The 14,041-nt window shown below is 40.1% G+C and overlaps 1 protein-coding gene and 1 long non-coding RNA gene across 4 annotated transcripts in view; both read right to left on the reverse strand.

Moving 5' to 3' along the window:
- LOC145435009 (uncharacterized) overlaps positions 1-14,041 on the reverse strand; it is a 210,186-nt gene that overhangs the window by 118,116 nt on the left and 78,029 nt on the right. The window lies entirely within an intron of this gene.
- LOC145435927 (glycine amidinotransferase, mitochondrial-like) overlaps positions 10,503-14,041 on the reverse strand; it is a 31,063-nt gene continuing 27,524 nt past the window's right edge. For all 3 annotated transcript variants that reach the window (XM_080313195.1, XM_080313194.1, XM_080313196.1), the window contains 3 exons: positions 11,986-12,102; positions 10,848-10,971; positions 10,503-10,588 (listed from right to left, as the gene is read on the reverse strand). In XM_080313195.1, coding sequence (XP_080169321.1) covers positions 10,862-10,971; positions 11,986-12,102 — 227 coding nt within the window. In that variant the 3' untranslated portion in view covers positions 10,503-10,588; positions 10,848-10,861. The remainder of the gene's footprint in view (positions 10,589-10,847; positions 10,972-11,985; positions 12,103-14,041) is intronic.

Consider the following 14,041-nt stretch of genomic DNA (forward strand, 5'->3'; position numbering starts at 1 on the left):
CATTGAACGCGAAAGTATATCTCACGTTCCCACGATCCCTAATATAAACCTCTCCGCGGACCTGTTTGGCGACTTGCAATATAACAAGAACATTGCGCCGCTCCGAAGCGTCCTTATTTAAGAAATCCAACATTGTTTCCATCACAACGGATTGTCAGCTCCTACGATATTTCATATCCATTTCAATAGTGTTGGTAACGTCGAAATTTTGATTGGTCTCAGCGACGTGCAGTGATTTTCATAGTTAGTGAGGCACCGACTCCTTTAAAGTAAGATTTACGAATATATAAATCTAAAATGATAGCTAATCCAGTTAGCAACTTATTGCTTCTTATCACATCAGCACTCTTTCCATATAGGCTACGTAGGAAGCTGCTCTCCATATCCACAATTGAAGGTAGGTGTGGATTGTAAATCAGTGGCGGCTCGTCCTATAGGGCAACTGGGGCATTGCCCCACCTAAAATTCTGTTCAATAACAATTTAACCATTTATAGACGCACAGCAATCAATATCTACCGAGATCACAGCGAAACCCGCGTTCTTCTTGTGCTTTCGCTAACAAATGCCCAATGCCCATACATAGCGAAGTCTTTGCGAAAATCGAATTCTCTTCTGTGTTTTCGCTTTGTGAATGCCTAGCCGGGGCTTGCCCCTGTAGCGCTAATAACAAGCTTTCACTATCTATTCTCTCAAAGCCGCGCACAATAAAGAAACGGTGATTTACTCTCTCCTATTCGTAAAATGGCCGAGCAAGTGGGGCAACTATGCCTGTCGCCCCTAAGGTGTGATGTAACAATCGTATCTATATCTGAACTCGGTTACCGTAACATGCGTTGAGTCGACCTTTACTGGTATATGTCGATTTTGACGATGTTTCGCACCATGATGATTCTTGAAACTTGGTATGATATGTCGTGAAGGTAGTATTTAGCACTGCTCCAAGTTTCAGGCTTGCTACTTAAAGATAAGGGTAGTAATTTCGTTTCCGAAGTTCAGTGTGTGCTGATCTATCGTGTACATTGTACAGCAAACAGATTTTACGCAAAAGCCGGCATTGGTCTCCATTAATTTTGACGATGCTCCATACCGAGATCGGTCATGACATTTGACACGGTAAGTCTTAATGTTAGTATCGACCGCTGTAACAAGTTTTAAGTTTGTCACTGAACTATGTGGGTGGTAATTTCGTTTCCAAAGTCGAGTGAGCGCTGACTCTTCATTTATCGCTAACAGATTTACGCAAAAGCCGTTATTGGTCTCTATTGATTTTAACGATGTTCCATACCTAGATCTGTCATGAGCTTTTGCACGGTATGTCTTGATCTTAGTATCGAACGCGGTGCCAAGCCCTAAAGTTGACACTCAATGATTGAGGCAGTTATTTCGTTTTCGAGGTCGAGTATGGTAGAGATGCGCGCTGATCTGATACTTAGCCAGCCTACATCATTGCGGATCTCACGCAAAAGCCGGTGTCTGTATGTGCTAATCTAGTCTGCGCTCCACGAGATCGGTGATGAAATTTCCAATGGTATATCTCGATGATCAGATGAAACAGCTAACTAAGATTCTCGGTTTGCATTCAAATATTCACATAATTTTATGTTCGCCAATGTGCATTTCACTGTGAAATTGTGGCCTTCAAACCATTTGCTTACAATCCCCTGTCAAATGCGATAGCTATTTCATTTTCGATGTCGGCTAACAGCTTATTATTCGATCACCCTATTCCTCGATCTATTTTACTCAAAGTTCGGTGTTCGTCTGTTTGTATTGATTTTGACAGTGTACCATGCCGGCATGGGTTATGTGATTGCGAATGCTACTTCTCGATGATTTCATGTAACAGTATGCTAAGTTTACGGCTTTCATTCCTGTATTTATTGATTAATATATTTTCCAACGGCGATTTCGCAGCAGACTTATAGACAGTAAGCCGTATGTGCTGTGTCACAATCTCCAGTTTCAAGGCCAAAATGTACCATGTTGTTCCGAGACCGAAGTTCCGAGGCTGCTGTCCTTAGTTCTTCAAAGACCATTCAAATTGATGTTCTGGATTCAATATGACAAGCCCAATCTATGAGATAACAATTGCGTGTGCGTCCGAAGTCGTCGGCCTTTGCAGTTAGGCTTACGCAATCTCTCGAGTTTTAGTGATTGGAATTAGTCTGGTCAAGTCAAGTGTGAACATGAATCGTATTGAATCTTTGCTCCGTACGTAGGCTAGTTTACGCAGTTGCCTTTAGAGCGAAAATTAGAGGTCTAGAAATTGTCCAGTCCATTGATCCAATCGTACGCCGGGTACCTCCGCTTTGGCTGCATATCGCCTGGTCGTAACTCGTAACCACCAGCTCAGTGGTCGTAACACACCAGGATCGTGTACGAAACACTTTCGGACGGGCTTAGAAAAATTATTTTGCGATTTGCGTAATCTCTAACTCTACCATGAAATCATAACACATGCTACTAAGGATGACCTGATAATTGATTCGTGGCATAGGGACGATTCTTAGTTCACGTACATTATGTAAAATAATCCCTTGATTAAAAAAAATGAATAAAATATTTGTTACCGCACTTCAAGTCACGGCTCACCGGCAAACCTCTCGCGGCACCTACGTTAAAATCACTGTTGTCGGGAAATTCATGTGACCATCATAAAGTGACTTTTTTACGTTGGAAAACGCCATTGTGACGTCATGTTGATAAAAGTCGCTCGCAGCCCTTGCCCCACCACCCGATATTGTCACGAGCCGCCACTGTTGTAAATACATAACAAATAGGCCTATCACTGATGGAACGTATTTGCTCTGCGCTGCGCGTTTGCCGTCGCAACTGCACCATTCGTACTACACCGTGGGTTTGTGCAGTCGATAGCGCATTGTATCACGATTGTAGGATTGTTAGTAGGGATGGTGTGAACCTCTGAAAGATTCAGGTTCGTGTGAACGAGAACCGTTTTGAAAGGTTATGTGTAAACGCGAACGTGATCCTCATACGTCACGTGCCGTCATATTGCCCTACATACAACCCTACATTTCAGTGAAGTGATATATTAATGTACAACACGGTACCTAGCGACGACCATTATGCCACAATGTTGAAGTACATACTGACTTTGTAAACGTCGCCAAATACATCAACTGGAGCAATCAAATGATATATTAATCCCATAAAAAACGGAAAACTGGATATTTCGAGCAAACTTTTGTAACAAATAAAGTAAAAATGTTTGCGATTGTCATGCGATTGGCGCATGCTCATTTATAGTGTTGATTTTTTATGCTACTAGCGCCATGCATAGAGCACCCCGCAGTTGAAATAATGAAGTGGAAATTGTAATATATAAAAAAAATATGCAAAAGATTCACGGTGCTGAACCTACCAAGGTTTTTTGTGAACGTGAACCTCTAAATTTCTGAGGTTCACATACAGAGCGCGAACGTGAACCTCATGTTTACATCATCCCTAATTGTTTGTTTGTTATAATAACACTCGTAATCGGCGCTTGCAACAACTTGGTTATATGCGCCCGCACAGTAAATTTCATACACATACACATATTTCAGTACACTTGTCTTGAGTCATTTGCTGCCACCTTTCAAGAGTTCGGCTCTCTCTTCCTCTGAGCTTTTCAATGCGCTGTATTTACAGTGGGTTCGGCGATGAGGAGCCCAGATAAACCCCCGACACATAGAAACATGTCAGAGCCGAGACTCGAACCAGCAACCATTGGTGTCGTGTTTAACCAACTGCGCCACTCGCTTTCCTATCATCATACCTAATTGTTAATTGTCATCATACTGAATAGGGCAAATTCATTTGTACCACACCTAGTTATTATTTCTCTGTGCTGTCATCGGACGTTACGAAGCCGAATTTCACATTCCTTGCCGATTTTTAGTGGATTATGTGGCTTTGACATCGTCAATATTTAGATTTTTGAAATCATCGCGACAAGAGCATTTGATAAATACTGGTTACAATAAATTTTTGAACTGCGCTGTCACATGTGAGACTTGGACCGTCTGTACGTCACCTGTGAGTCACTTCTCTTTTCGAGCTATATTTATTTAACAATACCTATGCCAATACCGAAATTCTAAATGTAAAAATATTTATAATTTAGTCATTCATGAAAATCGATAGAAAATATCTATAATTATTGGCGTTATAATCATAGAGGGTCTTCAAAATTTTCTTTTAATCATCATGACAACAGGTGAGTGAGACACTGCCACACTTGCCTCTCCTGACGGTTCGTCACTGCTTGTTTGTTTGTTTGTTTGTTTTGAGGTATTCGTGGTGTTTTTGGACTACTATGGTCATTTACACCAGCCCAATTTTCTTCATTTTTATAAGACGCCGCTTACACGGATGAGAAGTCTAGATAAACCTCCAGACACTTGAATAGAAATTCTGGAGTCGACCTCGATCGGACTCGAACCTGCAACCCATTGGTGTTGCAGCTGTGGATTATACCACTACGATATCTCGCCACCTCGTAACTGCTTGGTCTATACCAGACATAGTCTACGGCCCACTGGAACATCTCAACCAAACTGCGATGGAATGCTTGTGTTATTAAGGACATTTCTATCAACAATTAGGATATTTAATAATAAATACTTCCACGAAAATATGTTTTATGAAGGCAGCTAATGTCGAATATGCCCATTGTGCTGTGCTGTGCTGCGCACTGCTATGTATATATTAATTGCATGTGGTATATTCGGGGTCAAATCAAGGTTGTTATGACAGCCATCGGGGAAGGGTTCAAACCACGTGCTTCGAATCAGATGTACGCAATCCGAATTCCCATCTGGGATTGGCAATACGGGAAATTAATTGTATTGGGTTTTGTTTTAGTGCTTTGTGTGACTAGTAAATCAACTGGGAATGTCATGGAGATATGTGCCCACCTTGAATTTGGTACTGCACCCAGTTATTAATTTTAACACGAGTGTATTCCAAACAAAGGTCCGCTCCGCGACGATGTTGGTTGTATATGGTTTCATAAATGTAGTAGCCTTAACAGTCCCTAAAGCACGGTAACTGAATATATTTTCGAATATTCTACCAATGGGTATTGTGTCATTATAAACATTTTGCGTTAGCCAACAAGATACATGTTGCGATTTCGTATGTAGCCAACTCCGACTAACTGTCGAAAGTATGCGACCACCCTCCCCCTGACCAAATATACCTACTTGGTTATTTCTGCCACTTGAAGTAGTTTTCACGTGTCTTCGAAATTACTACTTATACTGTTAACTTACTTGTACTACTTGAGTAGCAACGCCAATCACTTCTACAAACTCTAGTTCAGTGGTTCTCAACCGGGGGTCAGGGTCCGCGAAGCCTCTACATTTACAAAATAGTTGATAATCTAATTTATATTTTTCAAATTAGGAAAATCACGTGGCAGTTTTGCTTCATTACAGTAGAACTCACATCAACAGGATGGCCGTCTGAGATGGAATATCCTGCTGTGTGGATTCATTATAGTTGCTAAATTGCCATTAGCCCACTGATACAAATATTTGACTGTATAGACGTGTTGTGTTGGGCATTGCGTAAAAAATAAATGGTTGGATTAGTAAAGTCAATCACGCAGACTTCGAAATGTTCGCAAAAATCCGTTTTCTCGTGTGATATAGGCCAATAACCATTTTCCCTGATAACTTCAAGATGAGCTGCTAGATATAAATCAACAGGCTTGAAGTTATATATTCAATAAAAAAAAATTGTTTGTCAATTTTGGAGTTATGCCGGAAGCGTTACGCCTTACTATTACATTCGTCACCACCTTTCTTTGTCTAAATGGATTTTCAGCACTCGTTGATATGAAATCGAAGGCGCAGATTTTAATGACACGACCACGTATTTCAAAAAATGCAGGTACAGCTTTGAAATAATAAAAGCCAACCCAATTTCTACATAAATAGAATGCTGTTATTTTCAAGAAAAGTAATTTTGTTGCTGTTTATCACTAGCCCACAGTTATCATTTGCACAAGACAAATGACGATTGTACGATAGTTGAGCTAAATTTGAACTGAAACTTCGGGGGGAGGGGGGTCCGCGGGGGTCCGTGACGGTCCAAAAGGGGTCGGCGAACACAAAAAGGTTGAGAACCACTGCTCAAGTTCATAGTAAAATATTACGGCAAATCAGAAACCGCCAAAAATGTTAAGCTTTTTGTAAACAGAACTGGCGTTTAATATTGCAAAACACAAACAAAAAGCCTTGATATCCATTTAAAAACATCTCTGCCTCTGTTCCAGTATGGTATTTGGTGTGGTTTTTTGAATTTGTTGATCATTGTAATTTTATGGACGGAAAAGAGCTTCTGATTAAACGATGATAGAGAATCACTGTATTTAAGTTCACCGAAAACTAACTCATTCTGTAATACAACAACCCAGGTTTCATGATAGGTGATTTCAATAACAATATTTGATCTGTTGCTATTGTACGCTAACCGTGATGTCACTAACGAAAGCTAAAATTTGATTAATTTATGAAAATGAGAAACTTTAATACGGAAAAAATCTGACGTGATGGAGACATTGTTAGCACAGAATCGAATTCAGCAACCATAAATTAGCCTAAAATCAATCATTAAAATTTTTGACGCAATTTATTTCGAAATTTGTAAACAGTGTTATCTCCGTCTCGGTCAACTTTTGCCCCCTTAACGTATGATAAATACCCCCTAATAAAGTTATGTTTCATTTACCCTGTTCGATTGTTAGTTTGCTTTGATGAGAGTCATATTCCAATTCATGGTGTTGTATTCTGTTACGAAGGTATCGTATTTTAGCTTATAATTCTATTTTAATATTAGGCGAAATAGTGTTTTACCCCCAGGCACGTTTTTGGTCATAACTTTCTTTCCCAAGGTAAAAAAATGACAAAACCCATCATTGAAAAGGTGATAAAATTATCTTTCCAACAGTATATTATACGTCTTTATAAGAATTTTTTCTAGGTTGACCGAAAATTCTATAGGACTACTAGGGCAGTGAGGGGTATAGCAGTTTCAGCTGTAGCCTACCAAGTTAACACAGCGGACGTCACTTTAGCAGTGCACACGGAACAGTCAATCAGTTTTTATCAATAGACGCCAATATGCGAGGTTACGTTCGCCACCTCGTCACTATATTTACGAGGTGGCGGCCACCTCGTACAAAATGCTCAAACGCCCCAGTAATTTGTAACTAGTAATTAGGCGAATCCACGAGACCTCGTCGATATAATCAGAAAATAGTTGTCGCGAAGGGAGCTTCTTAATACGATGCCGCAATCATAACCCATTCGTGCTGTACGTAAGAGACGAGATACTGATAATATCAGACCTGGGCAAAGTGCGGCCTGCGAAAACTTGCTTCGTATTCGAAACATAAAACCTAGTTTTGACTGTTGATGCGTGGATTAAAACCACAGGCTGTAAAAAATGAACCACAGATTCCTTTACTTTGAAGCCTGCTCAATAATGTGCCGCGATTACGTAACCTACTTACCTCGCATGTATAATCCAGATACAAAATAAAGCAAATGTAGCAAAGGGTGCCCGTAACAATTAAAGTCATGAGAAGTCACTCTTTCCATTAGGCTAGTGCTGAAGTTAAAGAATGTTCTCTCTTGTTTCGGCGAAGTGGACCAAGGAAAGTAACAGACTTGTGAAATGACAGTCAAATCCCAGTTTCAAGTAAATATAAACCTAGACCTGAGCTGTCGTGCGTACGATCCATGAACCATTTTTCGTTAACAAGGAGTTGCTTGAGCAGATTGTTTCTGGTAAAAAGTATGTAATGTGATATGCCATAGCTCGTATAAATACAAAGTATGTACAAAAACGCTTTTTAATGCTAATCTAATCTTTCGACTGTCCTTATTTTTACGTCCATATCGATGGCAACCCTGAGTATAGGCATGGTTAACTAGGCTCACGCATTTCAAATTTAAAAACCCATTCATGACAGAAATATATTAAAACCCGACGCTTTTCGAGTTGACACTGTTCAAATTATCCGCAAGAAAATATGAAGTACAGTACGAGTTCATACCTGCATATTTTAACGCTTAGCCTATACCTCAGCTATTCATTTTTATCGAAATACGTTGGGAAAAAAGTAAGAGTGCGCTTTCCTCCAGCGTACCATTAGATCAATGGACATTGGACATTGGACAATTTCTAGGCTAAGGACCGAGTCTCTTTACCTCTAATTATTGCTCTAAAGCAGGGGTTCTCAACTTTCCTTGCGTAACGGGCCGCATTTTAACAGCAAAAAGCGCTGCGGGCCGCAGAACATTATTATCGTATATTTGTGGACTATACTATTATATTTAGGCTAATATAGCCTATTTACCAGTCGTGTATGGGCATTTTGTTTGTATGCATTCTACAGCATAATGGACAGCGTTCGTAAGCTTTCAGTTGCTGTTTCTAGTGAGATTGTTGCGTAAATCCCTTCATGAAGCGTGCATTGCATTCGTTCCCAAGTCGGTATGTGCACCTTCAAACCCTTGCACCAGAGAACTGAACTCTCTGTTTCATTGCGTGAGCGAGCAAGTATAAAACTACGGTAACTTTTTCTTTACAGAGGCCATTGTCACTTTAGGCTCTCTGTGATATGAGAAGAAGTCTCACGTCCGGGGAAATTTCTGAGCAAACCAATCAACCATTCTCCTTTCCTTCCATGGCTGATGCCCTGCACCAATAGTTACAGAAGTCAGCTTTGTTAAGTTGATGTTGTTTGCTAGTCCCATCTCCCCACGTTTACCCAGCCAGCATTACGTCTACAAATATATCCACTCTGATAGAATACCCCAATACAATTAGCGTTGCAATGTCCGTAGATTTTGTCCAATGCTAGGTTAAAGTAGTCTGCGGGGCAACGTGTTTCAAAACACGCGACAAAAGATTAACTGACATTGCTGTTACCATTCTTGTCACGGTTGAATCAGACAACTGCAGCTTCGAAATTTGTTAGGTGAAGTTGTCCTTGCTGCTAAACTCCGGAAACAGCGGAGATTCGCACAGTATAGTAACGTTTTGTTGGAGAAACACCTTTTTTAACAGATTTCATGGGTTTAGCGATATACCAAGCAATTTTGAATCATGCGTTTTTAACGTTGTCGGCAATCTCAACAATGCCTCAAAATATGGATTGCTCAGCCTGAGACCTAGCTAGCAACGCTTTTTTCTAAGATCAGGTGATATGTGTAACTCGAGATGGACTGTCCGAAGACCTATTCAGAACAATATGAATCTAAACTCGACCATATATCAAGAAACCAGAAAACATTGAAGAATGAGAATAAATCAAACGAAACAGAGACAGAGCGATAAGAGAGCTTTAGTGGCTAAATTGATACCGTATGCAACAATACTGTGCCGGTAGTAATTGCGATCATATTGAAAGATCTCGCGGGCCACAGAAAAAGCGTCTGCGGGCCGCATGCGGCCCGCGGGCCGCGGGTTGAGAACCCCTGCTCTAAAGGAAACTGCATATATGGCGTACGGAGCAGAAATTTAACACGATTCATGTTCGCACTTGACCTGGCTAACAATCTGCAGACATAAGACTTGTTTTCTCTTAAGAACACCGGATACTGCAGCTCCGTAACTGGACCATTTCATTAATTTGTTTCCACAAATTCTAACGAAACTGCGTAGAGCAAAATATACGTTTAATATGCAAATTGAGCTCTGGAATTTGCCTTGTGGCACCCAATAACCAGAATCTCTAACATAGCCTAATTTTCACAAAATCATCTAAATGCTATTCTGATGAAATATGCAATTGTTTTCACAACTTCGGGAGCATAAATATTACCTTAATATCATTATTTCAGCATCATATGTTACAGTAGCTTCCATATAACACCATTCATTAAAAAATGAAATATACAATATTGAGTGGGAGACTCTTGAAAAATTGTTATGTACTTGAGTGATTAAATTGAAAATTATTGACCTTTGACTTGATGTAGGCCTATGGTCTGGAGCCGTACACTAAAAATCATAAATTGTCATTTCGATCATAGAAGAGATCAATTCATACAACAAAACAAAAGAACCAAACTTTGCAACGTCAAAAAATTTCATTTAAACACACACAATCAAGGAGAATATAACATGGCATTTCCTATCCTAAGCCTCTAGTTGTGGTGCGTTAAGTACCAGTAACCTCATACTCGTTGTAAAGGCATTTAAGACTGCGTTTAAGAGACCTCGCTGGATGATATTTGTGTCCGTTGATCGATTGATTGATTGACCATGGCGTGTTCAGTCGTGGCTAGTGATTGAAAAGTAGAGCGTGACGTCACGAATGATATATGATTTAGGTGACCTAAATCGCCACAACCCAGAAGCCAATTCGCCGAACCTCAGATCTAACGACGTGAAGCATGTTAATATAACTACTAACTTACGAGACGGCAAATAGCTACGAAATATCGTGCTTCATCTTCTCTGAAACTATGGAAACGCAAGCAAATTCCCAATTCATCTGTTTATTGACAATTATGGTGTTGGACAAGGAAAAGTTAAATAGTGTTCCACCGTCGGGCCGGGACTCTAAATCGTCACAGTGGAATCAAAGTATCTTATGTCCATTTTACACATTTTGGGAAAATTAACTTTAAGGGAAGTTTTCATCTTCTTTCAGCCATATATTGGCCCCGATTAACTTTGATACACCGAGACAGACGTAACCATGGCTAAGATATGACCGAAAGAAGTACAAAAATTTTCGAAAAGTCGATTTTTTTCAAGTTTAAAAAAGGGAGCTTCAAAATTTGAAAACTGGACATAAGATACTTTGATTCCACTGCGACGAAATGTTTTGCATTTTAGAAATACGATTTCAGAGCTCCTTTTCTTCTTATGTCACAAGTCCAACAATGGAAGCCTCCTCCCAATTGATTTGCGGAGCTAATATCCACCTTGATAGTTTGGATTCCTGAATTAATAAATGAGTATGTGTGTGTGTATGGTTAGGCTTAGGAAAAGATTGATGATCGCTTCAGATGCCCGCATTGTGGTCACTTCGTTTGCGGTCTATTCACTTGTGATATTATAATGGAGGCTCAGTAAATCTGGCCGCACGCACAGTTGGAAAGTCATTGGATGACTTCTTGCACTCACAGGTCACGCCAGCATATCGCGGACTTGTACAATGTAGGATATAATGAACAGGTGTAACCATTTAGTCGACACTGATTACTCCATGAATTGAAATTGACCTAAAAATTGCCTTTCGAGTCACCTCACGAGTCATTTTAGGAGATATTGACAAATTTCGTGATTTTGGGAGGTATAAAAATTCCAATTCAACCAAGATTTCTCTATGTTTGCGAGGGCTTAGAGCTACAAGTCTTGTATCAGATTGTATTACTCCCAGAGTTACATCGAATGCACACATTAGCTTATTCCACATTTCTGAAACGCCGAGTCAAGTCAAGTCATTTGGTAATTGTCATAGGATGGTGCCGATTATGTCATGCACCCCGCAACATGAGCTCAATTTCCAAAGCAGTCTGCTGAATATGAGCTTTTAGAGCTCGACAAGTGTAGAGGGCGTGCTCGCACTTCAATCGTGGGTTCGTAGGATAGACAATCGGTCTCATTTTACTTCATTTTTATATATAATAATATACCGCAGCATTATTTGAACCTGGTAAATTTACAAGTTTCGGACCACTACTTATTACTTTTCGTCTCTTCTGTGCTATTAAAAGATGCTACTTAGATCTGGATCGGTGAGTGTGATCAGGATCACAAGAGAGCTCAGAGCGGTCACTAGTGCGTAAAACAGGAACAGTGCCATCGACTCCAGTCGAGCATCATACCAGCGCATCTTGCAACAAGTCGTTGCATCGACCGCTACGCTATACAATTTAGAAAAATAACTTAAGTCAAGTCAATTCATGTGCAGAAGTGGACTTGAGTTAACCCAACGCTGGTACAAACATACCTAGACCCTCGAACATCTTGATAATTGGAGGTTCATTCGCGTCACACACTACGCGGTTTTCATCCAACATCAGCGTGTTCATTGACAGCCACTTAGAAGAACGCCACTTGAAATGAGCTGCAAATAAGAAACAGTTCCTTTTCAGATGCCGATGTAGACGATGTGTGGGAAGTACTCACTCTTGGAAACACTATGGTATCATAGTTTACATAACATACGTGGTGACAAAAGCTGTATCTATATTTATATTGGGAACTCAGCATAAAGTGTGAGTAACCCCTATAACATCGACATCCGGGAGTGTTGTTGTTGATTGTACTATTCATGTTTTTCGACTGCAATGATCATCTACACCAGACCGATATTCTTTATTAGGAGTACGTAGCTGCCGACGTGTAGCACGGCCCAGGGTTTAATAAACATGACAAGTACAGGCCCATACATTTTGAATCAGTGGTTCTCAATCTTTCATACTGACGGTCCCCGAAGCTAACCGTACTTTGCTTAGCGCCGCCCCATAAACTAAAACTTAAAGAAGAGGTACTTCACTTAGATATTGTGATAACATATATGTCTTTCACTAGTTATTTAGCGCCAGGACGCTGTCGCCGAATCCTACATTTCGGATTCAATTTGATCGATGAAGCGGCATTGTGCTTTAAACATGATGTGGCCTTAAATTGAAGATGAAATCGGTAAAAAAAAATTGGCCACAGGTATTTTCTTCGGATATAACCGTAATGGAGCTGCATTTAAATGATTTTTCCATAACGCCCCGTTCCGCTCTAGCTTCTGTTACCGCACGTCTTCGCTTCTTAAAGGGGCACTGCACTCAAAAAATGATGTGGTCTCAAATTGAAGGGCAAAACGAAAAATAAAAATTTCGCGCAGCCGTTTTCTTCAGAACGCCACCGTAATGGAGCTGCAATTTATTTAAATTTCCAGAAATACATCCGGCTGCAGCTGTCGCGGCTCCGGGTCATTTCTTAACCCGTTACATGACTTGATGACTTCATCGTCGCACTTGCTCGACGCGATTAGGCAGTCACGCAGAGGACGAACTTTAGATAGTTGTCAGCCAATGTTATGAAGGAAATATGTCTTACACGCCACTATGGCCACTATGGCTACTATGGCCACTATGGAACATTTTGGCATAAAGTAATAAAATTATAATCATTTTGTTCAAATTGAAAAAAATGTCCGGAACAAATTAACTTCAATTTTCAACTCTGGTCCAAATATAGAAAAAAATTACAATTCAAAGGTATTCTTTGCTGCAATTTAATCTTTATATATATGTCCTTTTGCACTTCTGATAAAGTTCATCCATCAATTTGACTTCCCTTTCTGTTATTATGTTCGTGCCATGGACATCTACAACGGACATATCCGGCTTCCAACGGGATTTTAGGGCACTTTATCGCTGCAGGACATTCGAGCGCAAAGATAGCAGCAAATAATCTTTGGTATACTCTAGAGCCCGACCGATATTGGATTTTTGGGTCGATACCGATAAAAACCGATATCTCACACCTTTACCGAGAACCCCAATAGATTCAGCCAATAATCAAAAGAAGTTGGATATACATAAGCATATTTTCAAAGCTTCAGAGCAATTATTTCAACATCTTTACAGCCATTGTTGTACTTGAACATGAAATAAACTAGAAAGGCTACATCTGGACACCTGTTAAGTGTAGGCTTGTGACATATATCAATATTGTCAATCTAGCGGTCAAAGATTATAGTTTTCTGACTTCCTACCGCCATGCTGTGACGTCCCGAAAATTGCCGATACTTTTTCAGCTTCAATGGCCGATACCGATAATTCTTTCAAAGCGTGATAATCGGTCGGGCTCCAGTATATTTCATCTATGAACATCTGGTTAGAATGTCAGGCTTCCCGGCACGCATTTGCGATGAATAAGCATGATATCCAAAGAATCACTCTTTATCTGGGGACTTGAAAGTACGGAATTCTAGCCCTTGAGCTCCATCTCGCATTGCATAGAGATGGAAGTTTATGCCATTTGATTAGTGGTAATCTAATATT

The sequence above is a fragment of the Botryllus schlosseri genome, chromosome 3 (genome assembly GCF_051294905.1).
Source record: "Botryllus schlosseri isolate E-star chromosome 3, Bs_hap1, whole genome shotgun sequence".
Classification (NCBI taxonomy): domain Eukaryota; kingdom Metazoa; phylum Chordata; class Ascidiacea; order Stolidobranchia; family Styelidae; genus Botryllus; species Botryllus schlosseri.